The following is a 26,411-nucleotide window of genomic DNA, read 5'->3' on the forward strand; positions in this document are numbered from 1 at the left end:
GGCTGGCCTCATGTTGAGGATTTATACTCAGCTTCTGGCTGGCTTCAGTTCCTGGGTGTTGGCAGGACCAGAGTGACTCAGTAGGGAGGCACAGGGCTGGGGATGTGGGTGGTGGACGAGAGCCATCATCACTTACCATCCCAGGGTGGGGCCGCTCTATGGACCTTTTGGGAACCTCTGTCTGGGAGACTTGGTCCTTCTTCTGCTGGCACACCTCTAGTGCTAGACACCATGCCTGCTGTCCTAGAACAGCTCCAACTGAGGAGGCCTTTTAGAGCCTGGCCCTCTGATGAGCTGCTTGCCTCAGCTGTGTGAATGAATCCACTAGGCCAGAGAGCCCAGTCCTGAGAACCGCTGAGGCCCAGGTGCAAGGCTGCCTTTAGATCTGTCTGATACAGTATCCCCATCTGCCTAAGACCGATCTACTATGCACCTAGATGTACCCACAAAGTAGAGGCTGAGCCAATGTGGAGTGGAGGAAGTGTCTGATGAGGTATAGGTGCTCTGAGGGCGGAGGTGGATATAAGGTCTTAGACTGGCCCCTCCACATCCATCGCCAGTGCCCTGACTACTAATGAATGGCTTTTAGACCAAGCTTGACTTGTTGGCTTTAGTCCTGACAGCAGGACTCTACCTACTCCCCTGGCCTGATCTTCTCTTCTGGCTTCCTATGCTTTTTCCTGTGCTGGGTCTTTCATATTATGGGCACACTGGCTGTTTTCCCATGCCACAAGGACCATCTAGGCTTTTCCTCCTCCATAACCCTCCCCAGTTGAGGTCTCTTTGGTTTTTGTTTTGTTGTTGTTCTTCAAGGTTCTACTGAGTGGATGGATATGGGGGTATGCAGACGGAAGAAGGAGGGAGAAGGACGGCGAGAGGTAGAGAGGATAGAAAGACCAGTGGATGGATTAACAGATGATGGGTGGATGGGTGGAGGATGGGTGATGGATGGATAAGTAGATACATGGATACAGGATGGATGGATGGATGATTGACTGCGTAGATGGATAGATAATACTTGGCTTTTACAAGTGATGATAGATGGGTGATTGGCAGTTTGCAAGTGTGTCTGAGTGGTCTGCCCCTTACAGACTCTGTTACAGCAGAATTACAGCCTGACCTTGTGATCGCCTGCAATGGAGAAGAAGCCCTGGTCCAGGCACCTAGGAGGCATGAGTTTTTCTCCTAGCCTTTCTGCTCACTCTATGCTTGGCCTTGGGTTAGCCCCCTTGCCCTTCCAGACCTTGGCTTCCTGTTTATGGATTGCTAGGGCAGAAGTGACCTGTCACTGCAGGGTGAAGCCAGTTGTACAAGGTTTGTCTAAAAGTAAAGAGAAGGTGTGGCTTATAGAGGGAGGGACTGCAGTTCCTACAAGTCAAATAGTAGGGCCACTCATCCCCCGGGCTCTGTCCACAGACCACACCCAGAGGTTGGGAGAGGAGCCAGGGAAAGTCTGGTTCTGGAGCCTGGGAGACTGAACCTACCCCTGGCCTGCTGGGTGACCCAGGCCTGTTCACCAGGACAGGCCTAGACTCCCTTTCCTTCATCTGTAAACAGGGGAGATGAGCATCTGTGGTATGAGCATTTAAGATGCTCATCAAAAATGGGTCTTAATGACCATTTGGACTGAAGTGCAAGTGACCTGGGGAAGGAGTGCTTGTGAGCAGCGTGGGCTTGAACACTGAGGACAGGAGACACTGACCCGAGGCTGCCTGAAGGGGCTACTTGTCCTGGCTCTGTAAAGGAGGGATGACCTCACAGGTCAGTGATGGCAGAGGAGGGGCTGAGTGGAGCAGCAGCCAGGAGAAAGCACACAGCATCCTTGTGGGCGACCATGCCCTCCTCTGGCCCCTGATTGGTGAGGCCGGGAAGGCAGCACTGCTGAGAGGGGCAGGATTGCTTGGCAGCTTCTTCGTGTGAGTCCACACCCTTGCTGCTGTTCCCAGGTGTGGAACCAGGAGACCAGGCCTGAACCCAGCACAAGATAGTGTGTGTGACCTGGAGGGCTAACTCCCTTCTTTGAGCCTGGGACAGGGCTTCTCCAGGGAGCTGAGTGCTGCAGGTGCTGTGGTGTGGCCCTGGGCCAAGCATTTCTCCTCTCTGAGCAAGTCTAATCTTTAAATGGTCCTAGCCATTGAGGTTGCTGGAATGCTGACGTGAAGGGATACGTGGAAAACCTGCCCAAGCCAGGCGAGACTGTCTGCAGAGACCAACAGAAGCTCTGACAAGATTCCCTCGAATCCTCTCTCTTGTCAACTGTCCTGACAGGGACCCGTAGGTCCCTCTCCAGATCCAGCCAGGCACCCGAGGCAATCACCAACCTTTATGCAAGCTGGAGCCATGACCTCTGCCTGTTCCCTCCCACCCACCTGGCTACTGTCCAGCCCTAGCTGTTTGCCAGATCACCCCGTCTGTTTCTGGGAGTCCGGCTCCTCCTCCTTGGCCTTACCCTCTACCTTCCACTGAAAGGCACCTGCTAAAATGCAAATCATACCACTTGCTTCACTTCTCAGAAACATTCTCTGGATTTCTTCTGCCTACCGAATAGAACATCCCACCCACCCCTTGATGCTTGATGCTCAACCGCCCTTCCTACTCCTGCTGGAGCGCCAGCTTTGCAAGTGAGGGAGAATTTTCTGCTGGCTCTGAGTCCAGCCCGGACCTGGCCATGCTGGCTGTTGAGAGCATTTGCTGGAGGAGAGAGGGAGGAATGGGAAGGGGATGGGCACATACCTGGGTAACAGGATCAGTCAATGAGAGGATAGATGGATGAGTGGAAGATGAAAATGATAGCTGGGTAGATAAAATAGATATAATAGATGTCGGATGGGTAGATACATAAATGTATGGATGGTTGAAACGGAGAGTGGACGGGATGATAGGTAAGATGGACGGGATGGGCAAGTAGGTGAATGGATGAATGAATAGATAGATTAAAGAATGGGTAGCCGCCAGGCCAATGGAGGTACTTAGAAAGCGGAGGCAGGAGGGTCAAGAGTTCAAGGTCATCTTCAGCTACATGGTAAGTTTGAAACTATCCTGGTCTGCATGAAATGCCTGCCTCAAAAAAAAAATTGATGGATCGGCATCCAGGTGAAGGCTGGCATATGAAGCCGTCAGCGTGGGAAAGTTATCTTTGGGGGTGAGGATGGGATGTAGGGCACCTCTGAGAGTGTGCAGGTGGCTGGTTGGTCAGGCACAGGAAATCTCCATCTGCTGGCTAGCTTGGTGGTGGATAGCAAACAAGAGTCTACCTATCTCACATATCACATCCCTGAGCTGCATACATGAGGTGTCGATATCACACGGCGTGACTGACAGTCTCTGGGAGAAGTGGATGCTACCCTCCGCTCACACGCATGCAGAGAGCACTGACTGGAATCAGTGGGTTACAAGAGAAGGCAAGAGGCCACCACCACCAAAGACATAAAGTTGGAAGGGAAATAGGAGGGGGTGACCAGGAGGAACTGAGCGAGAAAGTTAGAGGTGACAACGGGACCATGCCTCTGGTTGACAAGTCAGAATTCAGAATCACATCCCAAGATGTGGGTACCCAAGCTAGCAGGAGAATCATAGACTTTAGTTAGCCCCGTACTGGAAGTCTACCCCTGTTCTCCCCTCAGAGGCCTTCAGACAAAGAGTAGTAATGCTTGGGACTGGTTGTACCCTGAGACTTGTGGTGGATCTCACTAGACCGTGCCAGCCCTGTTCTCAGAAGCTGGCCCAGGACTAAAGAGCCCCACAGAAGACAAAGATGGGGACTCTCAAGTCCCAAGGACAGGGAACCTCCTAGGTCTTTAGTCTTCTCCAGGTATGCGGTGTCCTTGACGGCACTTGGTCACAGCACCCTAACCTGGGACGAGGGTCAGCCAAGCCATGTGCAGATCCCCAGATAGCCTGCCGCTGTGGTGGAGAGAAGCAGATTCCAGCAGGAGAGGGGAGCCTTACACAGTGAGCTTCTCCTTTAGCCTGGCCTCTGCCCACTTAGCAGGCTCCCCACAGGTCCTAAGACCTAGAAAGCAGCAATCCCCTGGTCTGCATGGGTGCCCCAAACCTGGTGACTGTCCCTGCTTATGATATCAAACTCTAGGAGACAGGAGAGACTCACAGGGATAGGGATGGAGTCAGAGATATAGCAAGGAGGCCCCTCTCCCTGCCCACAAGATGGATCCGTACCCAGAAAGGACACTCGTGAGACTGATGCAGGTGGCTATTGTACTTCTTCAAGGCATTAGGGAACTGGGCTGTCAGGGACAAGGGGACAGAGCCAAATGGCCATGGCTTTACAGCAGGACATGCAGTAGAAAGATAAGTGGCAGGACAAGGACCAGGCCACCAGGACCGCCCAGGCTGGGTGCCCCGTCCACGTTGCATAGGTCAGAATTGCAGCAGGACACTGGCCGGGTTAGCCCAATGCCATCCACGTCTGAAGGCTCGCACTTGCTGGCACAGGACTTGGTCACCGTGGAGTCCCCCAGGAAAGGAAACACTGTAGGATGCACAATGTGTCAACTAGAAGGGCCAGTCCCTTACTGCCTCTGTGCCCCAAGCCCAGAGGCCACCCACTCTGGGGTCACCCACCCCACTAGCCTAGATTTCCCTTTTACCAGGACCACTGAATGCCTGTGATACACAAGGGACACCTATGTCATCTTGTACATAATACAGAATGTAAAACCCGAGTTGTAAGATAGCTAGCCATTTATAAGGACTTCCAGAAAAACTGAAGGGGCCACCCATGGAGAGGGGAAGAGGGGAGTTTAATAGCTAGGCAAAAATGTCTTTTGGCAGAATTAGTGGAATAATGGTGCAGGCTGTGTGGGGACTCAGATGGTCAGGGATCAGTGGATCCCAGTTCTGTCCCACTCAGATCCCACTGACCTATCTCCCGGGAGTAGAGAGTGGTCTTGCACATGGTTTCATTGGTGTGGCAGGGTGTGATCTTGACGCAGTCAGACGCACTCACAGGATCCGGACAGGCATAGCACCGTAAGGCCATAGCTAGGAGAGGAGGGATGAGAGGGCAGTGAACAGGCCTTCCTGTCTCAAAACCCTAAAACATCTGTGACCAATGCCCAGCTCTGCCATGGAGGCTTAGTCTAAGGAGAGAGGGACACTAGCTAGGGACCAGATGCCTGCTCTCCAAACTCATGGGAGACATCGTGACCATTGAACCAGAGTCTTACAGAATGTACCCCTGAAACAGTGAGCTCAGTCCAGGACAAGGATGAGGACAGCTGACTTGAAATGCTCACACACACACACACACACACACACGCACGCACGCACGCACGCACGCACGCACGCACGCACGCACGCACGCACGTGCGCGCCAGTTTTAAGCGGACATTGTTAAGCCAGATACCCTTGCACTTCCTCTTCCCCAACTGCCCTTCTGCTAAAGTGCTGCCGCCAGTCCTGGGAGCACTGGGTGGGAGATGCCCCTAGGAGTAACAGGTGCCAGCCTGGCACAAGTGTCCTCCCTGAGGAGAGAACTGCAGGGGTACAGCCTGGCTGAAAGGCACTGTACTCTGTTTCGCCAGCATCACAGACCCAATCCCAGAAGCACCCTTATGCCTGGCTTGTCTCCAAGCAATCCAGACACACAGGGAAGTCATCCCCCATACCCCCAACCTCCCACACACAGAGAGACAGTGACCTGGTAGGGCCTGGGCCTCTGGCCCAGTCAATCTTTCCAAGAAATGTGTGGAACAACCTGGCTTCAGCCCTTACCACTGAGCACCTAACTGACTGACTGTCAACATCACGTAGCCACTTGTTCTCTTAAATCCCGAGAAATGTCACCCCATCTCTGGACATTTCTGGGTGCCCTTTCCCCATCTACATCTCCATTGTACCCAGAGTCCCAAGCCATCTGCCCCAGAATCTGAGATCTCCCCTCTTCTCCTGCTCAAAGGCTTTCCCTAGCAAACAGGCCAATATTCTGGGGCTCCCAGCTGGCACCTAGGGCTTTGGTGCGGACTTCTGCCCACCCGGCCAGTCCCAGCTCTGCCTTTCTCCTCTCTGAAACTCTCCCATGAGGAACTCTCTCTGAGGACAGTCCTAGGGACCCCAACCCCTGCTGCTCCCATGCTCCCCCATGCTCACCAAGTTCCCCGAAGGTGCTCAATATCAGTGCCAACAGCACCATCCGGGTCCCCTGCATGATAGAGGTGCTCGAACAGGCCTGCCCCGTGGGGATGCCAAAATGCCTACAGTGGTGGTCTGACCGGTTGGCTAAGCAGATTAGAGAAGGATCAGGTTTCCGGAGGGCCTGCCCTGCTTCCTCACCAACACCCCATTCCCCAGGGCACTCCTTAGGCTCCCTCAGACCCTACCCAGCCCTCTTCAGACGGTTCAAGCTCCACCCCTCAAAGTGGCTGTTCAACCCTTCCCAGGCCCCTCTCCTCCCCATAGGATGTGGGGCTTTTTTCTTTTCCCACTGGGGACCCTTCCACACCACCCTGCAACTCCTAACCAAGGGAATCAGTCTTACAGATTCCTCCCTCTGGGACAGGTCAAGGGTCTCCAGGCTGCACAGAATGGGACAATGGGACTTGGGCTGTCCCACACACTCCCAGCTATCGTAAAGACCCTTTACCCTGTAGCCATCTCCAGAGCTATGCCCTGGCAACTCTTGGATGGACTCTTTCCAAGATGATCTTGTCCCTCCCAGCTCCTCTGAAGTGGTCAGGGGGAAGGTGGTGTGTGCCAAATTGCCACTGACAACCAGCCCAGAGTTTGCTCAAAGGCTTAAAGAACAAAGACAGAACTCGCTTGATCAACAGGAAGGTTTCTGGAAGAAAGGAGAGATGGGGAGGGCCCAGGGTTGTTTTGGGGGACACTATTTCATGTATCCCGGAGGGCCATCCACTCCGGGCTTGTCTGCATGTCTTGGTCTCAAATGGCTCATAGGTTGAACTTAGGCAGGACTTTCCTGGGCCCCTCCGCCTCTTTCTTCCTCCTTCCACTGAAGGTCAAGGGGTAGGAATAGCAATTCACAACCTGTAAATTGAGAACTCTTTGAAATCCTCTATTTTAAAAAAGTGCATTATTATTCATAACAGTAACAAAATTACAGTTATGGAGTAGCAACAAACATAGTTTGTTATGGGGTCACCACTACATGAGGAACTGTATTAAAGGGTTGTAGCATCAGGAAGGCTGAGAGCTATTGGGTTGGAGGAAAGGGAGTCTCTCTCTGGTCTCTCTCTGTCTCTCATCTCTCTCTGCCTCTTGTCTCTCTGTCTCTCTGTCTCTCTGTCTCTCTGTGTGTGTGTGTGTGTGTGTGTGTGTGTATGTGTGTAGTGGAGTGTCCTTGCCCCAGACAGGATGCTATGACAAGGTTCTCCGTGACCTGGGAGCACCTAGCATGACCTGATTTCTCACAGGCATCTCCCCAGAGTACCTTGTCCCAGCTGAGACAGGTAGGTACGGGTGGGGGCACAGCTGCCCACCTGACTCTGCCTGTGGTAAAGACCACACTTTTTGTTGGGTTTCCCAGGTGTCTCTTCGTTTGGCACCCAAACCTCACCCCTATCCTGGCTTTGCTCTTGCTACCACGGAGCATGGGTGTCTGTTCTTGCCTCTACCCTCAGGACCTCCACTGGTGTCTGGCTTCACCCTGCATGGGAAGTCCTCCTTTGCCTAGGCTCTGGACCAACCACTGTGCTTCCCAGGGCTTTCCTAGCCTACCATGAGTCATACAGTCAGCCTGCCAACTGTATTTTTCCTCATGACAGTTCTGGAGGGACAGAGCACTAATTAATTTTAGTGTGGATAAAGAAACTAGGTTCTGAGAAGTTAATTGACTAAGACAAGGTCACCTAGCAGGCCGGGTGGCATCCCAAGCCTGTCTGATTTTGCAAATCATTCACCACAGATGGCCATGATCACACAACTATGGGGACAGATGTGCTGAGGTTAACTGGATTAGACAGCCCACTTTACACCCATGTGTGTCCTCAGGTCAAACCCAATTTCTATACCACACCCAGCTCAGCATAGCTACTTCCTGTCCTTGGGCCCAGGGCCTCTAACTGCCTTACACCCGGGAATATACCTAGTCTCTAAGTATCACTCCTAGAGTTTACGCCCACCAAAATTGTACCTGGGAAGTTCCCATCTTGGGGCAGGGAGGAATGTAGCATAGCCAGCATCTAGGAGGCCTCTGCTCTGAGAGGGCCACATCCTTCCCTTCTCAATTCCAGAAACCTTTGGATCAGAGCTTACTGTGAGAGGTCAAGGCTCAGAGTGTAACCTGATCAAGAGTTGGGGTATAAGGAAATCAGGGCTCAGAGTGTTACTAGGATCAGTCTATGATGGGATCAGGGCTCAGAAGATGATTGGAATCAAAATTCAGAGTATGATCAGGGTCAGGGCTCAGTGTGTAACCATGGTCAGGGCCTGAAGTGCGAACAAGATCAGGTCTCAGGGTATAACTAGGAGTAAAGCACAGTGATCAGAATCAGTATAGAACCGGGATCAGTTCAGTGAGTGTCTGGGCTTAGGGTTCATGGAGGACTTCTACCACACTGTTACCATGCTAGGGCATTGTGGCTTCTCTTCTGGAGCTGCCGACATTGAAAAGTCACACTGGAGTCAGATCCCACCTTTCACCCCCCGTCACCCTGCACAGTTACCGTTTTCTGGGCACATCAGGACGCTGCAGGGGGAGATCTTCTTAAGAATGCATCTAGACCTCTTTCGTCTGGCTGTAGCACTAACCACAGGATATACCATGGCGTGGTGGCCAGGAAGAAGCCCATGAGCAGGGACTCAGCACTGAGTCCTGTCTTTGCCTCTCAAGATAATGGAGGTCAGCGGCAGAGACCTGGCTGGGGTGTCTGGGAGAGAATGCACTGCTTGCTACGCTGAACCTGAGACAGGTTATGGAGGAAGGTCTGGATGGCTGTCCTCTCAAGTTCAGGAAAGCCCTGCCTCTACCTTCCCTGTATGTGTCTCTTCCTCTACCAGGACCGTCCATACCCTCTTAGTACCTCTGCTTTGTGGACTGATGCCCTGGCCTCATCGGGAGAGCTGGTCATGCTGGGACCATTCGTAATCCTCTACCCCACCTACAGCTACTGAGAGTTATGTTGGCTATGCTCAACCTCAACCCAGAAAGTTCCACGGTGGGAACCATACCCACATGCCTTTCTCCCCAGGGTAGCCATATCCTGCACCCCCCCTGCAGCCAGGCTCTGCTGAGTCCAGGAAGGCCAAAGGGTAGCATCTTTCCTTGGGCCCTGACTCCTCTGTCTCCTGTCCAGGGGTTATCCAGGAGAGCAGACAAGGTGCTCTAAAATATTCCCACACTGGAAAGGAAGTAAGCTCACAAATGGGATCGAGGATGGTGCTTTGGAAAGAGCCACTGTGACCTACCCCTCCAGTGTCTTTCCAGTAGGATGCTGGTATGCACCAGCCTCTGGACCCGTGGAGCAAGGACATTCAGCTTCATCCTGAAGGGGGTGGGCAGCAGACATCTTCCTGTATCCACCCTTTGCACCCACCAACCAGACATCAAAGGGATGTTTCTAGAAGGGTAGTGTCTGGTCTCAGGGGAACAGGAAGCTCCTCTCCATAGGTTTACTGTCCCTGGAATCATAAGCCACCCTAGTCCTTACTGCCACAGTGCAGCTTTCCTGGAGGCCTCCGGGAAGGTAAACATGGCGGTTATTATAGTTTAACTCAAGCCTTTTCCCAAAGGACTTATGGAGTACTCAGAAGAAACCATTAACGACCACTCCACACTCAGACCTCTGGCCTTAGATTCCCAAACTGCACTTCAGCCTCCTAGACAGCCCCTCTCTTGAAAGTCTGCTTTGGGACCCCCAATTTTGCAAATCTGTCACCTCACAGGGCCATGACCATACAGCAGTGGACATTAACTGGATTAGACAGGGGACAAAGGCATCTACAGAAGCAGCATCCAGCAAACACTGGGGAGGCCACACCCCTCCCACAGGCCCCACCCACTGTACCTCTCATTAGCTGCTCTTCGTATGTATGTGTCATAGCCTTGATAATAAGGGTGACAAGGCTCTGCTTTGTCACCCCCTCAGCACCCCTCTTTCCTTGACCTCTCTGCGTGCGTGTCCTCTGACCATTTCCTGTAGCACTGCCCTGTGGGCACACATGGAGGGTGGTGTACTTCTTGGCATGTGGGATAAATATTTCCTTCTTCATCTTCTGTCTTTCAATTTTGTTAACAGTCTCCTCTCCCAAGTCACCCTATCTAACTCAGGCTGCCCTGAGCCCTTAGTCCCAGCCTCCCTAGTCCCAGGAAGCTTCCGCGTGTATTAGTCGATAGATTCTTGTATGGTGATCTGTGACTCTCAGTTTCGGTCACGTTTATCTTTATCTCTTCTTTTGTTGCTGTTGTTGTTGTTTCTCTATGTCTCCCTGTCCTGTCCTGAACTCACTCTGTAGACCAGGCAAGCCTTGAACTCAGGAATCTACCTGACTCTGCCACCTGAGTTCTAGGACTAAAGGCGTGCGCCAGGGTACTTTGTTCTTTCTAATTTTCTGCGGCTTTGTTGACTACATCTCCCATACCTGTCAGCTCACACATTCCAAAGTGTATCATCGGCTGAGTGCGGTGGTACCCAGCTGTAACCCCTGCATTTGCGTGAGGAATGATTACCGTGAGTTCGAGGCCAGCTTGGGCTACATACTGACATGCTGAAGAGGGTGGGTGGGGAAATTGCACTGCAGAGCTCAACAGTTTTGGCATAGCCACGGACATCTGTAAACGCCATCTGGGTTGCTGTGTCCCATTGTCTCAGAAAGGAAGCCCATGCTCCCAGCTATTGTACCATCCCTCCATTTCTCTGGCATTGTGAAAGACACCCTTGGTTTTCAGCCAAGTTTCCTAACACGCAGCTCCCAAAAGCTCTTGAGTGTCTTTTATAAGTTGATGAATGACATGTGGATGGATGCCCCTCAGTAGTTCCAGGACGGGGCTGATCACCTAACAGATACCAGCTCAATCGGTGGGTGGGGAAATCCCCACCCTAAGTCTCCTCTGAGGACAGGAGAGGGACTGAAAGCTGAGCTGATCACCAGTGGCCAATGTTGTAACCAATCATGCTCACATAATGAAGCCTCTAAAAAATCCCATAGGGATGGGACTCTCAGCTTCTGGGTTGCTTAACACAAGAGGCTACGGGGTTCTTGGGAAGATAATGAGAAATTATCCGTGCCTAGAAAGGTATTGAGGCCCTGCTGTCCCTATGTGGACCCCAAGAAATCAGGTGACACGTTCGACCATTTTTTGTTTGTTTGTTTGTTTGTTTAAAAATCAAGAGCATGGGGTTGGGAAGTTAGCTCAGTGGTAGAGCACTTGCTAGCAAGCACAAGGCCCTGGGTTCGGTCCTCAGCTCCAAAAAAAAAAAAAGAGCATGACCAAGGGGCTGGAGGGATGGCTCAGAGGTTAAGAGCACCAGCTGCTCTTCCAGAGGTTCTGAGTTCAATTCCCAGCAACCACATGGTGGCTCACAACCATCTGTAATGGGATACGATGCCCTCTTCTGGCCTGCAGGCACACACGCAACCAGACCACTATACATAATAAATAAATAAATCTTAAAAAAAAAAAAAAAGAAGACCAAAGATGCCAAAACACCATATGGAAAGACCAAGAGGATGTGAGGTAGTGTAGCCTTGGGGACAGAGCCCTCAACCTGTAGGCTCTCACATGGGCCACACATAGCTGGTACCGGAGTTGTGTTGACCTGGAGAATGGCCAGCTAGAATGTGCGAATGCTTGCTGGCTGACAAAACAAAACAAAACAAACAAACAAAAACAAAACAAAACCTGAAGGCTGATGAGAACTTTCTTGTCAGACCCAGAAAAACTAGACACAGGAAGGAAGTGGTGACGGGAAGGCTCCTGCCTACCTGCCTGAGACAATGGTTTCCTCAAGAGCCTTGCGGGAGATTCCTTGCTCTACATACACCCTGTGCTTTGCATGCCCAGCCGGTGACATGCAGACTTCTGTAACTGCAGCGCTCCCGACAGAGTGCCCTGGACATCACCCCGGAGCCACTTCCTCTGACCACAGATGCCAAGCCCTGACCCACAAGTCTAAGACCAACAGACCAATATACCCAAGCAGCTTGGGCACACTTCCCCATTTGCCTTTCTCCTTGCCACAGCCTCTGTTGACATTCCATTGAAGTGCTCCGTCACCCCCAAATACATACTCTACTCTTGGAGACTCTGATGTTTAGGGTGGCCAAGGAAATGTACGAACATTTAATGACCAGAGATACTGAATGGAAACACTTGGGGTTTCGCCTCCTGCCCGATGCACTCCCTTCATCTGTTTCCAGTTCCTAAACCCCTGCCATTGCATGCAAGTCCTAAGGAATGCAGTATTCTGTACTGTTTTCAGGGCCAACCCTGCAAAAGCGTGGGTCAGTACCTCACCCCAGGGATTTCCCCCCTGAACATGTCACATTGTATGTGTTCACTCACAGGAGTGGGTATGTAGGTTTCCACCCTGTGGCCACTGTGTGTGAATAGCTCTGCCCTGGGACATGTTTCTACTTGTGTGTATGCCCAGGGGCACCACTTCCGGGTCAGACCATAGCCCTGAATTTAATCATCCGATTAATCTAATCATGAGATTAGAATCAAGTTTGAGGCCTTTTTAGCTTCTGAACGAGCTAGCGTTTATGGAATCTGTTTTCAGTCACAGGAAGCTGAGGTAGGAGCCAGCCTGGGCTATATACAATGAGACCAGTTCTCAAAACAAACAAAAGGGCTTTATTTTTACTTTGTGTCTTTTAACTTGGGAGAGAGGACTGGAACCATCTTTTCTTGCTCTGGTGCTGGTACAGCAGAGAGCTGTCCTTCCCCACTGCCTTGAGCAACACTGTCATTCCTTGGGGCATTGCTGGCACAAGCTACTTCTTTTCCATGCTTTGTCTGACGGTGAGGCTCCAGTTTTCTGTCAGTTGTTCTCTGCTTGGACATTGCCCTCCTTGTGGGTGTCACCTTTGGCAAGTGTTTATTTTTGTGAGAACTTTGCCAAGCAGAGAACATGCAAGCCCAGGGCAGGGCCTGCCTGTGTGTTTCCTGGCAGGTACCAACTGTGACGACGTGCCTCTGGTCTTCCGAAACCAGGAGCAGAAACTTATCCCCAGGCCTAGTGGGAAATGGAAATTAAATATTTACTGGGCACAAATTCTGGGCATTTAATTCCCCATGTCCATACTAAGGTGAGTGGATATGCTGTCTGGGCAGCTCTGGTCAACTGCCCCAGGGCACCATTTCTCCCTGCAGATTCCTGATGGGTACCCAGAGGCAGAGTTCCTGCCCAGGGCCTCACAGGGTGTGGGCAGCCTTCTGGGAGACATAGGCAAAGCAAACCAGGCAAGGACATGGTAGGAAAGACAGAACAGGACAAGGTGCCAGGGACTCAAGGCCAAGAAGATAGCAGGTTTGCCCAAGAGCTCCCGACAACAGAGGTGGATGGTCCCCAAAGGCCTGAAGTCAGTGGATACCATTCCTCCTCTGCAGAGCCTTCTTCTCCTTCTTCTCCACATGCTCAACTTGCATCTGTGAGAGACTTCTGAAATCTCATTCAGAGTCAGTGTGCTCATTGGCTCCATCCAGTTCAGGGCTTCTTTCAGCCTTCAAGCGCAGGTTAGCGTGCTTATCCAGTGCCCCAAACCCCAGATCAAGGGTGTTCTTTAAATGTTCTCAGCCCAGGTTAGAGTGCTCCCCAGCCCTCAGCCCAGGTTAGAGTGCTCCCCAGCCCTCAGCCCAGGTTAGAGTGCTCCCCAGCCCTCAGCCCAGGTTAGAGTGCTCCCCAGCCCAGGTTAGAGTGCTCCCCAGCCCTCAACCTCAGGTTAGAGTGCTCCCCAGTCCTCAGTCCTAGGTTAGAGTGCTCCCCAGCCCAGGTTAGAGTGCTCCCCAGCTCTCAGCCCCAGATCCTTGACCCCTAATCTCAACTGTGGGATACTTCTCTGCATATCAGCCCCAGATCAGGGTAATACTCAGGGCATTCCTCAAGTGCCTGCAGACTCAGCTCCTCCTCGTAGCCTGCTCAAGAGCAGAACCAGCCATCTGCAGGCCCCTGTGACTTTCAGTCCCTGTGTCTACTGGAGATAGGCAGGCTCTTAGTAGAAGAGAGAAGGTCAGTGGGGGCTTTGGTAGACAGCCTGGGCCAAGGAGGCCATGGCTGACAAGAGATAGGGAGGGGATAGGGGATTGTCTGAATCCTAGTGCCTGACACACTGCTTCCACAGGCAAACATGGATCCAGGTAGCTTTTATTGGGGGATTTGTTGATACTGAGGGTGACCCACAGATAGGATCTTAAGTTTGTACCACAGCAGATTTACACAGGACTCCATTCAGAACTTCCTGAGGAAGTATGAACCCGCGGGCTTTGGGATGATCAAGGTGGAATGATCTCCAAGGACCAGGCCTGACCAAAGGACATGGATGGCATGGCTCTGTGGAGCCAGCTGGTAGCGGAGGAGTGTGTCAGTCCCTGTTGCAGAGATTAGACTGGCAGCAAACGATGGAAACATGAGGGCCCAAGCCCAAGCTGGGGACATCAGGACAGGTATTGTAGCACATCTTCGTCACCAGAGGCAGGTCTGTAAAGCTGATGGGAGACCCTGGGGGACAAGAGAGAAACCATCGCACTTCCTGAAGCTGCCCAAACCCCTATCCCATCAGCCATTGTATTGAGGGCTACCCTCAAGCACTGAAAGACCCTGCCTGGTCCCTGTCCCAGGCAGAGGCTGCCAGACATATTCCTGCTGTGTTCTTGACCTGCTGGGCTCTGGGTTCTGCCTGCCCAGTGAGCCAGCTCTCAGTGCAAGAAGGGCGTATCCAGCCCACCCCTCCCATCACACTCACGGGTGGCAATGATGACACAGTGGGTGGTGTTCCCTGGGCAGCGGAAAGGATGAGAGCATCCTCCGAATCCTTTGCACAGGTGGCAAAACATGCCCTGTGTTACAGCTACAGACAGAAAGAGACAGGGCAGCTGGTGAGCAAATCCTGCAGAGGTTAGCACCTGCTCTGGCACCCAGCATCCTGCTTCCACCCTGAGGTCAACCCCATAGCTCTGTAGCCCAGCCTCCCACGAGCTGCAAGGCCCCTCCAGACCTTGGAAGAAGGGCGGCAAAACCCCAATGCTCAGCCTACCACGGTGTGAGAGACAGTGATCATATCGGAGCCAGCTGGTCTGTGTTCCTCTGCCCAGAGCACCAAGGGCTGGATGGAGCAGAGGTGGACCTTCTGGGGAAGGGGAGTACAGGTTCGGGCTCCTGAAGACCAGGGATGGGAGGGATGGGGGACTGAGACTTTAGCCATGCCCCTCTTTACTTCCAGGGACCTGAGAAAAATCATTTCTAGCCTTTGGGTCTCTATTCTATGGGCTGAAATGATAGAATCTTTATCCAGTTAGCAAAGAATACAGGTCAAGGCCAGGTAGAGGGAAAGTGGGAGCCTTCTGAGTTCTACTGGCCGTTTTTCTGGAAAATCCTAGATCACAGGTCTTGCATCCAGCCCAGAGACTCACCAGTCAGGTGCGTGGCCTACCCTGCTCTCTTGCTTTCTCAGGATTCCCTTACCTGTCTACCTGCCTCTTCCTGTCCTCTCTGCATCTTTCTCCCTCTCTCTTCTTTAAGCTTTCTTCCTTGGATTCTGAAGTCCCTAACCCCATGCACAGGCCTCGGTATTCTCCATGACCCATCATACTGCTGCACACTGGCTCTGTTCAAGTCCTGAGCTGACACCGGCTGGGGAAACTCCTAGGGGAAGTCCCATCCTACATGAGCCACTGAATAGTGTTTGAGACAGGAAGCTGGCTCCTCCCTGGGGCTCCTACTATGGCCACACCTCTACTAGACCTCACATGTAAGTTTGCTGGTCTGTGCGGGCCAGTCTCAGAGGTCTTCATCCTAGGTACTATAGAGCAGGTGGACAGACAGGAAGTCCCTACCACAGCAAGGTCCCCACCGCTTGCCTTGATTGTTTACCAGCCCCTACCAAGCAGCCATAGCTGTGACCTTGCCAGGGGCACAGAGAGGTAGCAGCAAAAGCCAAACATTTCTGTAGCTGTCCCATGGATGTTGAAGACACTAAACAGACTGAACATGGGTTCTGTGGCTGGCAAAGTGCTGGGGAGAATTGGGCTGGCCCCAAGTCCCATTTCTCTTCCTCTCCATGCCTCCTAGCTTTGCCCAGGCTCACCTTCCCATCATCCATGTGGCGTAAGCAAGCCCCAGCTCACAGGCTGTCTCCTCTGTGGGAGCTTCTCAGCTCTGGGACAGAGATTCGCCTTTGGTACAGCCACCACGAGCTGGCCTTGTTATGTCCGTACTTACGTCTGTCTCCCCACTCCTATTCACTAGGGTTCTGGAGGTGAGTGGGGATCCCTTCCCTCTCCCCAACACCCACTCCCCCAAGCATCCATCATACTGGACCCTGCTTCACTGATGAGGCTCTGATATTCAGAGAATAAATGACGGAATGAGCTCCAGGACGGGGACAGGATCTGGGTCACTAAGAGAAAGAAAACTGTCCCTCTTGGGGTCTTTGTCTTGTCATCAAGGAAGCCAGGAAGGTTTAGCTCTCAGGAGGAAATAGGCTCTGGGCACAGTGGTACGGTCATAGGGACAGATGTCCAGGTAGTCACTTGCTTATAGAGAGAGTGTTTCAGAGAAGGCAGGAGGGACAGTAGAATGAGCCCCGAGACAGCAGACTCCACCAGGTCCAATCCCACTGCAGTGTTACCAGGGACAGTTGACTTCCTCCGGTCTTATTTTCTCACTCTGGGGTCAGCTTAGGATGGAATTTACCCTTCCCAGGCTGTGTTGAGCCCTGGGGAGATGGCATTACCCAGGGGTGGCTGAGCAGGCCACCCAGCAAAGATATAGGACATGGAGGATGCCGAGAGAGGCTCTTGGAGATGGATCCCTCCAACTTCTAAGTGGTCAGGCTTGAGGCTTTTGTCTTGAGGGGCAGCTATGAAGGAAGAGCCTGGAAGGCCCCAGTGTGGAGAACTGTCTCAGGCTCACAGATGATCCTGAAATACTAGAGCCTTGGCTAAGATGGAGATGGCCCGTGGCTGAACACCCCCTCTGAAACCTCAGCCCTGACAGAGACAAAATGTCTCTAAGCCTTGAGCTCAGGGCCATCAAAGTAGAGATGTTCTGTGCTAAAGACTGGGCAGCATTTAGGGGGTCAATAGTTCAGACTTCCTCAGATCAAAGGGTTCCCATTAAGACCAGTCCAAGAAGAGTGAATTAGAGCCAGAGATGTACACATGGAAACCCCACCTCACACCTCAGGTGGACCCCAAACGTTGGAGCATTCCCACCCGTGATGGGAACCAAGGTTTTGCTAGGCGAGGCTCCAGGGAGCTGGGGCTGGCTGAGTCTGGAGCACGGTTTGCTGATTGCTCACAGAGGCAACTGTCTCTTTGCTCAGTCATCGATTGGGGATGGATATAGGGACAACATGGGCTCCACTAAATGATGGCAGGGCCAGGAATAGGCAATGATATTTGTGGGCGTCCCTGGGAGACCAGCAGCAGGCACTGGAGTCAAAGCTCCCCTTACTGAAGCAAGTGGAGCTAGCTAACCCAGAGGGTCTAGAAGTTCAAGGGGACTGAAAGTCAACTGGATGAACTCACCGTGGGAAGGCGAAACAGATGCAATCTAAGCAAGGAGGTAGAAGGGTGCCAGGAGAGAGTTTTGGCTGCAGAAGACGGACAGGCTGGGGACCTGGGGCTGGAGGGGGGCAAAGTACCAGAGGTGTGCAATGCTTGCCAGTGTGCAAGGGTGTTGCTATGGAGTTGGGGATGTGTATGGGTAGGTTCCAAACTGAAAAATAAACATGAGGACTGAGTGTTGTGGGGTCCAGAGAAGAGGGTTTAGGGATCTATGAAGGTCAGTGGCAGAAGACAGAAGCTTGCAGATAGGGAGGGTCTTGGGGTCAAGGCTGGGGAGAGGAGAAAGGAAAGGGGTACCCAGTGGTGGCTCAGGCTGGAAGGACGGTACTAAGTAAGGGTAGCAGAGAAGGCGGCCACATCCCTGACTCACCTAGCTCCATGCTCAAGACCACGGCCAGAAGGAACCAGAAGAGAAGCCTCATGTTCTTCGTGTTAAGGACGGATGAGGCTTACTCCCTGGCCGCCCCTTATACCTGCTTGTGGCTCCTACTCCACCCTCACCTCCCATTGCTGCTGGCTCCCAGCCCTGAGTCACTTGCAACCTGCCTCAGATGGGAGCTGGCAGAGCTTGTTGCTATGTGGCCCTGGGGACCCAGGTATGATTTCACAAGCCTTCTTCCCTCCTCCATGGAGTAGGGGTGTGCCAGACATCAGGCCCAAGGCTCAGACTGGAAGCTCAGTACAAGTCCACCTCACCCTTCAGCTGCACAGAGGACAGGGCACACCAAGCAGTCCTTGGCTCCACTCGAAAGCTGGACGGACTGGAGACAGAAACTGGAGCCTGGGCCGGGTGAAATTAGGATGTCTTCCTCGGCAGCTCACTCTAGATGGATTATGATGGCCACGCTTTTGAGAGACCAGTTTCCTCATCTGCTAAATCAGGCTTCGGTCTTGTTCTGTCCTGCCCAGGACTAGGAGAGCCAGAGAATCATGGCTGTATAGGTGGTACTGGGAAAAAGGGGTGAGTGCTATCTATCAAGGGATGATACTGGCATGGTGGCAGCAGGAGAGGAAAGCTTTGGTGTTAAAAAGGTCCCAGGTTGGGATAAAGAGACAAAAACAGCATATTGCAGGGCAGAGGTCATTCTGTCAATAGAATGAGGGCTGAGGCCATGCAAGAGACCCCGTGTGTCTACTCTGCCTGTCCAAATACTTCTGATTGACCTCCATTCTTTACGGGAACCCCAAACTTGGGGTTTGGACAGGGCAAAGGACCAGAGATCCTGAGAAAGGAGCTGGTAGAGTCCCTGAGAATTAATTAACAAGGATGTGGGATCTAGAATCAGAAAGCCAGACGAAAGCAGAAGTAGCAGGTAGGGGGTTCGGTCCAGTGTCTCCCACCCAGTTCCTCAGTCTTCCCTAAGGCTTGTCAGTCCATAGATGGGGACCGGTGGGCCTGCTTCTTTCCACAGTATGGAGGTGACTTTTAGTGAGCCGCGGGTATCCTGTTAATACCTCCCTTTCCCTGGATAGCTCGGATATGAGGACAGGAGCCAAAGACCTTCAGGATCAGAAGGACCCACCAAGCCAATCTGGATAGGTAAGCTGTGAGTTCAGACAGAAGGGTGTGAGAGAAAGAGAGACACACGTCCTTCACTTGTTTATTCATTCCGAGGGGGATGGACATTGACGGGGCCACTCTGAAGTAGAGGTACATGGAGCTGGCTGGGAGAAGGGAGATGTGGCATAAAAGTGGATTTCATGTCCTTGCTGGGTGAGAGCTTGGGGTTAGCAGAGACACAACCAAGGGAAGTGCAAGACATCACAGATCCATGCATCCTTTGGGGCCGCCTCTGTGCAGACCCCAGGCAAGGGACCTCCAAGAGCCAGTAGAGAGGGCACTGTCACTGTCATTTCACCGATGAGATGGCTGGAACCTGAGTCTGGGCTTGAGGAGCCCAGGTCGTTCCGTGCTACAGGGTGCCATGGTGCTTGCCAGGAAGTAACCACGCACCAAAGCAAAGGGCTACCCTACTCCTGAAAATCTAGAGTTTCAGAATGCTGACTCATGTGCTTGCTGCAGGAGATGAAGACGTGGGTGCTCGGCACCACTCCTCTCCTCATCTGCTTTTGGGGAAGCCAATCACAGAGACGGTGGCAGAGCATGGCTCTCACTGGACAGCTTCTCTCTGGTGGACCAGACCAGACACCTCTCTCTGCCCTGAAGTATGTTTTGACTTCATGTGCTGACCCGGCTTCATCAAATCCCACGGAAGTACACACACTCCATGTGTGTCTCACTGTGCGGTCCAGCAGCCTCTCTCCAGTGACTACCAAGACACTTCCACACGGCAGCTCTATAGATAACTGCTGCCAGCCGCCCTGGACACCCCAGTGTTGAGGGGCCACTGTTTATCACAGTGTGAGAACACTCAACGGCCTTGAGCCCTCGTCCCTGACAGCATTAGCCCTGACAAAGGCTGATGTTCCTTTGTACTTCTCTGGATCTTCAGGGCTGGATACCCCTGGCCTTCCCCTCAATCACTCAGACCTCCAGATCTAAAGTTTCAGGTTCATAGGCTCTGACAACACTTCACTCTGAAATTCTCTGGCTTATGAAGTCACTATCATCTCATGGGTGCACAGCCTCAAAGAACCCCAGCCGTTGGAGGAGCACCCGTAGTTGAATGGGTTGGTACTGGAAAGACGAATGGCTGAGGAGAACGAAGTGCCTCACTCTTCTGTGCCTCAGTGTCTTTACCTGTCAAAGGGGGGCAGGAATGACCTCCCGTATGCTTTTGCAGAACCGCTGTGGAGTGTGGAGAGTCACCTGCAGTGAGCTAGACAGATGTTCATCACAGCAGCCCAGACAGGATTCAGGACAGGCCATCTGGTACTGTTCCCCTAACCTGCATCTCCCACTGGCAGACTTGGCCCTGTATTAATCGAGCACCTTTTGGGGCTCTATGCTAAGCACCAAGGACAGGCTAGCTAGGCACAGAGCTTCCTGCAGGGCTGAGTGGCAGTGTGGCCACTGTGGGGCCTATCTGGTTGGTGTCCAGAGGCAGGTGAAAGAAGCTGACCCCAGCACTGCAGCAGCCGCAGCGCTTTGCTTTGGGGCCACAGATAATCAAGCCTCTACCACATCACCCCCTTGTGGTAGGCGGGGGAACCTGATCTCGGGCTCCTCCCAGTTTTGGCTGAGGGTGCCACCTAACTGGGGATAATGAACTTGCACAAGCAGGGTAACAGGATAATGTTTCCCAGGCCTCACCCACTGAGTCAGGGGCCTGCCTCTGACCCTCCTTGCCAGTGTCCTGTGGCTTCCACAGGTCAGCCCCAATGCTGGCTGCTTGGTGTGTGTGTGTGTGCGTGCGTGCGTGCGTGCGTGCGTGCGTGTGTGTGTGTTCCATGCAAGCTCAGGTCCAGGCAGCACTGGCTTCATCCCAGTATCCTGCCTAGACCTCAGGGGACACCACAGCCATCTGTAACCACTGCCTGCGTGCACATGTGCATGTGCATTTCACTCTCCCCCTTCCTGGCCTTCCTTGAGACTCGTCTTCCCTTAGGGTAGTCAATGTCTCCTCAGCTCCAAGCCATTTCCCACCCAATTCACCTATGTAATAAAGCCCCACAGTTCCTATGCCTAAGAATCTAGGCAAGCCTATCAGCAGAATGCCCTCCCCCTCCCAAATCCTCCAGTGGCCTATCCCCAGAGGAGGAGGAAACTGAGGCAGAAAAGCACATCAGCTCTAGCAGCAGACAGAGCTCAGGTCTGCCGAGAACAGGGAGGAAGGTCCCCAGGTTGGGCCTCTGTGTCCCTGAGCTTCTGCCATGGGAGGTCTGGAAAAAACATTCGAGACATAGTGACCACTAGGACTCACCATAGGTAATCCCACTATATGGACACTGGCCAGCATTCTGACCCCTGGGCTGGGCCAGCTTCAGCAGGGTTCCTCAGTGGCACATGAGTTGGAGTACTAGTTGGAGAGCAGGGTAAGGCTCTCAGAGACAACTACATGGCATGAAAGGTGTCTCCTAAATCTGGGCTGGGTTCTCCTGAGACTTGATACCCAGCAGTCTTCAGCCACCACAGATGTCACAGGCAGTCACCTAGGGATTGGGCTGGCTCTCTGTACACTCGTCTCCCAATAACTTACCAAGAGACTGAAGGACATAGGAGCTGTCTACGGGACCTGGGTAGTCTGGCTAAAGTCTGCGTCCCTGTCTCAGTTACCCCACTAACCTGCTCTGACTGCCTCTGATCCCATCCTGCCATGCCCAGAATAGCTCTGGCCAGTGTGCAGGCCAGACAAAATATAGCATGGGTCACCCGCCCGCCCGCATGTCCCTGCCAGCCTGAAGTCCCAGCAGCCAGTATGTGAGTGAGGGACTGTAGTGGAGGTCAAAGGGCTGGCTGAGCTGGGGCTGGAGGGATCTCAGTGGCCTATGGAAATGAAGCCGTTGCTAGCAACCCTTGGCCAATGGCTATCCTGAGGGCAGGTCTGGCAGAGTTCCTCAGATAAGTAGGAACAACAAGGGCTTCCTCACATGGCTTCCACATCATGTTTGCCCTGGGAAGCTGCTGGATTTAGGAGATAGCTCTGCTGAGTCTTTCTCTGCTTCTAGCCAGTTCATTATCACCCCCACCTCCAGGAGACCTATCCTCTACTGGGTAGACTGAGGCAGGGTCCTGACACTATGAAGGTGGAGTTTGGCTACTAATTCTATTAAACCAGTATTCCTTGACTTAAGCAATGATCCCTCCCCCCATAAACATCACTCTCCCAGATACTCCTAATCCTGGGTAGAGGAGGAGCCGAGCCTGCCCCACCCATGACTGGGCACATTCCAGGTCCATACATCAGCCTTCTGAAAATGACCTTGGAGTGAGGTATCTGGATGGCATCAGTCCTTTCATAGACAGCCACGGAACCTCATGGCTGAGGAGTCTCAGAGGGAAGAGGGTTGGGTGAAGCAAGTGGGCGAGAGGGGGTAACTGTATTTTTTAAAGAGTGTTGTGTTTGAGGGGGTCTGGTTTGGGGAACAAAGCTCTTCATAGCAAGCTCCAGAAGGTAGCTAGGAGTGCCGGGACCAGGGCCAAGGTCACTGGGGTAGCAAAGCCAGCACCATTGCACAGGTAGTACTGGCAACAGGAGGTGGCAGATGCGTGCTTGGAGTAGCCATCGTACACGGTCTCAAAGCAGCTGGGAACACAGGACTTCCTCACCTTCATCCGGTACGGGGTGAAGTCTGCAGGGGACAGACACAAGAAGGTTACAGTGAGAGAATGGGGTCCTTGGATGGCTCAATCTTAGCTTGTCCACCAGGGCAGGTGGAAGACTCCCTCCAGGATGCCAGACTTACAAGTTCGAGTGGTCATACAGTAGGTGGCCATGGCGGGGCATCGCATGGGTTTGAAGCAGTTGTCTCCATTGTAGGCACATACGTGGCACTCCAGAGCCTGGGCTGTGAACCAGGATGGGGGCCAGAGAGCAGGAAGAGATCATTTTCCTGCCAGTCAAACCCTAGCTGTCCCCAAGCAACCTCCCACTCCCACTGGGTTCTGGCCAGCCTGCCCTCTCTCCACCTGCCTTTCCCGGGGTCAGCCTTCAACGGGGTCCCTCTAGCCTCTGTCCACCTTACCCACAGGCAGGCCCATCAGAGCCACCAGGAATACTGTCAGCAAGTGGGTCATGACGGAGCTGTGAGGACAGTGTCGGAGGGAACAGGAGGACAGCAGCTGGTCCTGGATCCAACTCAGGTCAGAGAAGAAGCAGGACACAGAGGCCCTGCTTGAGCTCTTGGTCTCCTAGTGATAAAGCAGCCTTGCATAGACGATGATAAGAGACTTGTGATGACAGCTGGGCTGGGGCAGTCACAAGAGCCTCCCAGCTCAGTGGGTATCACTAATTTCCAGTTACCTGGAGATGGGAGGAGGGAATAGGGAGTAGGATATGGAGCGATCCAACAGAAGACCAAAAGCAAGCAAAAAGCGGGGGTGGACAGAGCTAAAGAAGCGGAGGAACGGGCAACATCAATGAAAATCGGGAGGCCCCAGGGTCCTTGAATGTCAAACACAAAGAGAACTTCACCCAGGGGGTCTTTTTTGCAGGGGCCTTACTGAGACTTGGCAAGCAGTCTCTTCTGGCAAAGCCCAGAGTGCAAGAGGCTCAGCAAAATAAGACTGGAACCCAGGTTTAGACTGTTTATGGGGCAGGGGTCCTTCTCGCGCTTGCTCTTGCTGCGTGAAGTCCCCCTCCCCCGCCCCGCGCGCAGGAAAGTGTAGACTGATGTGTGAGTGCTTCGCCACAGCGGAAGGGGCCATGATGAGTGCTCAGCTCCCACCTAAAGGCTCTTAGGATGCACGCCAGACGATGCTTGCCCAAGACAGAGCTCCATAGGTTGGGTCTGGCGTTTGGGACTGTTGGAGGGGGATGTGAACTAATATTCTCCTCCCTGTCTATAGACTCGAGCCGGCTCTGGGCTGTAGGGGTACCAAAATACCCTCCCGGAAGACAACCCACCCTTCATGACCCATTTTCCAGGTGCCAGCCCAGGATACCGAGGTCCTGAATCAGGCCAGGCCTGCGGCTCCGGTGAGCCTGCCCCCTCTCAGGGAGCTCCGCCCGAAAGACTGCAGTCTTGCTTGGGGAGGACTCCCGGGGCTGTCTGGGTGCGGAGTGACCTCGCCCTTGCCCTTCACCACCACGATACCTATCGTCATGCAAACTCACCCGTGGCCGCTCCCAGGTCCCTCCCGCAGTCTGACAGTGAATCTGTACACACTTCGTGCGGTGTTTGTACCGCATCGCAGGCAGGTGGAGTAGGCTCCGCCACCGCAACAGATCCGCAGCGCAGCTCATTACTGGCCCCGCCCCATCCCGCCCCCGGGACACACGCTCGGCCCCTGAGACCGCTCAAACTCCGCCCCTAGCCTGCCTTCTGAATGCTCAATCTCCAGAGAAAGGTCTTTCAGGTAGTTGGGCATTGCTGGGCATCAGAATGCACCCTCTTATGTGCAGATTCACAGAAGTGATCCAGAGGCTAGTGTATACCTCCTGGACATTCTCCTCAGCTTTTATCGAAGTCTCTCCTCACCCCTGCTGCCCTGCTCCCACAGACCAAACTGCACTAAGTGGACATGCTGACTCTGGGAAGGACCTCATTGTACCTCTGTCCTTATGTGGGATTCAGAGCAACGCCTGTGAGCAAGCCTTAGAGGAATCCCATGGCTCATAGGCAGTTCTTACCATCAAAATATCACTAAATAATTACTCTATGTAGCTAAAATTCATTTTATTTTTTGTGTTTCAAAAGCAGCCAAAATTTAATAGTTCTTCACAAATACTACTTTTTTTTCTTGTTGTGTGAGGAAGAAAATAAAATCCTGCAGCAACAGCGAAGAGTGCACCTGCCACTCTTCCAGTAGGAGCGTATGCACATCCAAGGGGCCTTAGAACTAAGACAAACACCCCAGGGGAGTAAGCCTGGAAGGCAGAGGCAGGTGGATTTCTGTGAGTTTAAGGCCAGTCTGGTTTACAAAAGAAGTTCCAGGGTAGTCAAGGCTTGTTACACAGAGGAACCCTGTCTCAAAAAAAAAAAATTAAAAAAAAAAATAAAAACAACTGAGACAAAGAACCAATACACTCTAGTCCCTGAGAAAACATGCCCAAACCACCCATAAAGACTACATGGCAGTGTACTTAAGAATGGCTTGTAGAATCAAAGGTTTGACTATTTGGTCCCATTTGGGGAGGACTAAAAGGTGTGCTCCTGGAGGAGGAGGTATGCAGGTGGATGAAGTTTCTAAAAGACTCGCACCATTCCCAGATAGCTCTCTCTGCCTCCTGCGTGGGGATCAAAGCCGAGATCTCAGCTCTTTCTGCCGCCGTGCCTTTGCTCCTCCACTCATGGACTCTTCCCTTCCGAGACTGTAAGCCAAAATTAAGTGCTGTCTTTTCTATGTTGCCTCAGTCACAGTGTTTTGTTGCACCAATAGAAAAGTAATTCAGGCAGACAGTGTTCTGAGCCACCAAACAAATCTCAATAGATGTATGGGTAAGGATCAAAACCAAACAGTTCTTTCCATGGACGGCAATGGACTTCGATTAAAAATCTGCGGCAGTGGGGTTAGATAGGAGGCTCAGTGGACAGCACTCCTTGCTATACAAGCCCGACACCTGAGTCTGATCCCCGGAACCACCTGCAGAAGGACAGAACCAACTCCTGAAAGATGTCCTCTGATTCCTCTGCTGTGGTATGTGTGTGCCTGCACTGTCTCCCCAATAACAGGAACAATGGTGACAACAACAAAGGTTTAAAAGTTATCAGAACAAAGTTTTGTTCTGTTTTGTTTTGTTTTGTTTTACAAATGTTGCAGAAGCTGTATGACAACACATTTCTAAATAACCCACGGGGCAAGGGTAACATCAATCAGAAAGTCAGAAAATATTCCTGGCAGATAAGGAAGACACAACCCATCAGAGCCCCTGATGCAGTCACAGCGAGAGGCCATGCAAGCATTATTGTAGGAGATGCCAAGGAAATGGTGTTGCAAGAGAGAGAATGGTCCCTTGGGTTCAGATTCCCAGCGCCATAGAAAAGCTGGGCTAATCGCTGTGGATACTGAGTGTCCACATGCTATTAGAACAGAGGGTGCCCTCTGAAGAAATGTTACTCTGAACTGATGTTTGGAGACACCAAAACTCCTGTACTTGGTAAAAACAGAGCAGGTACCATTGCTCAGAAAAGAAATATCTAAAAG

At 52.5% G+C, this 26,411-nt stretch overlaps 3 protein-coding genes across 5 annotated transcripts; all 3 read right to left on the reverse strand.

Moving 5' to 3' along the window:
- Positions 1–4,195: 4,195 nt before the first annotated feature.
- Lypd2 (Ly6/Plaur domain containing 2) lies at positions 4,196–6,239 on the reverse strand. The gene is made up of 3 exons (NM_001130545.1): positions 6,109–6,239; positions 4,882–5,001; positions 4,196–4,489 (listed from the first exon to the last, which is right to left on the reverse strand). The coding sequence occupies exons 1-3, from the start codon at positions 6,164–6,166 to the stop codon at positions 4,284–4,286; spliced, it is 384 nt and encodes a 127-aa protein (NP_001124017.2). The 5' UTR covers positions 6,167–6,239; the 3' UTR covers positions 4,196–4,283.
- An 8,028-nt stretch (positions 6,240–14,267) lies between these two features.
- Positions 14,268–18,148, reverse strand: Slurp2 (secreted Ly6/Plaur domain containing 2). Its single transcript, NM_001130551.1, has 3 exons — positions 18,075–18,148; positions 14,881–14,985; positions 14,268–14,636 (listed from the first exon to the last, which is right to left on the reverse strand). Exons 1-3 carry the CDS (start codon positions 18,124–18,126, stop codon positions 14,500–14,502), a joined length of 294 nt encoding a protein of 97 aa, NP_001124023.1. The 5' UTR covers positions 18,127–18,148; the 3' UTR covers positions 14,268–14,499.
- Positions 18,149–19,291: 1,143 nt separating this feature from the next.
- On the reverse strand, positions 19,292–24,514 carry Lynx1 (Ly6/neurotoxin 1). 3 transcript variants are annotated; one of them, XM_087556507.1, is made up of 6 exons: positions 24,382–24,514; positions 23,993–24,068; positions 23,577–23,709; positions 23,291–23,440; positions 23,012–23,113; positions 19,292–22,897 (listed from the first exon to the last, which is right to left on the reverse strand). In XM_087556507.1, the coding sequence occupies exons 4-6, from the start codon at positions 23,340–23,342 to the stop codon at positions 22,701–22,703; spliced, it is 351 nt and encodes a 116-aa protein (XP_087412633.1). In that variant the 5' UTR covers positions 23,343–23,440; positions 23,577–23,709; positions 23,993–24,068; positions 24,382–24,514; the 3' UTR covers positions 19,292–22,700.
- Positions 24,515–26,411: the final 1,897 nt, after the last annotated feature.

The sequence above is a fragment of the Rattus norvegicus genome, chromosome 7, assembly GCF_021556685.1.
Source record: "Rattus norvegicus strain SHRSP/BbbUtx chromosome 7, alternate assembly SHRSP_T2T, whole genome shotgun sequence".
In the NCBI taxonomy this organism is placed as follows: Eukaryota; Metazoa; Chordata; class Mammalia; order Rodentia; family Muridae; genus Rattus; species Rattus norvegicus.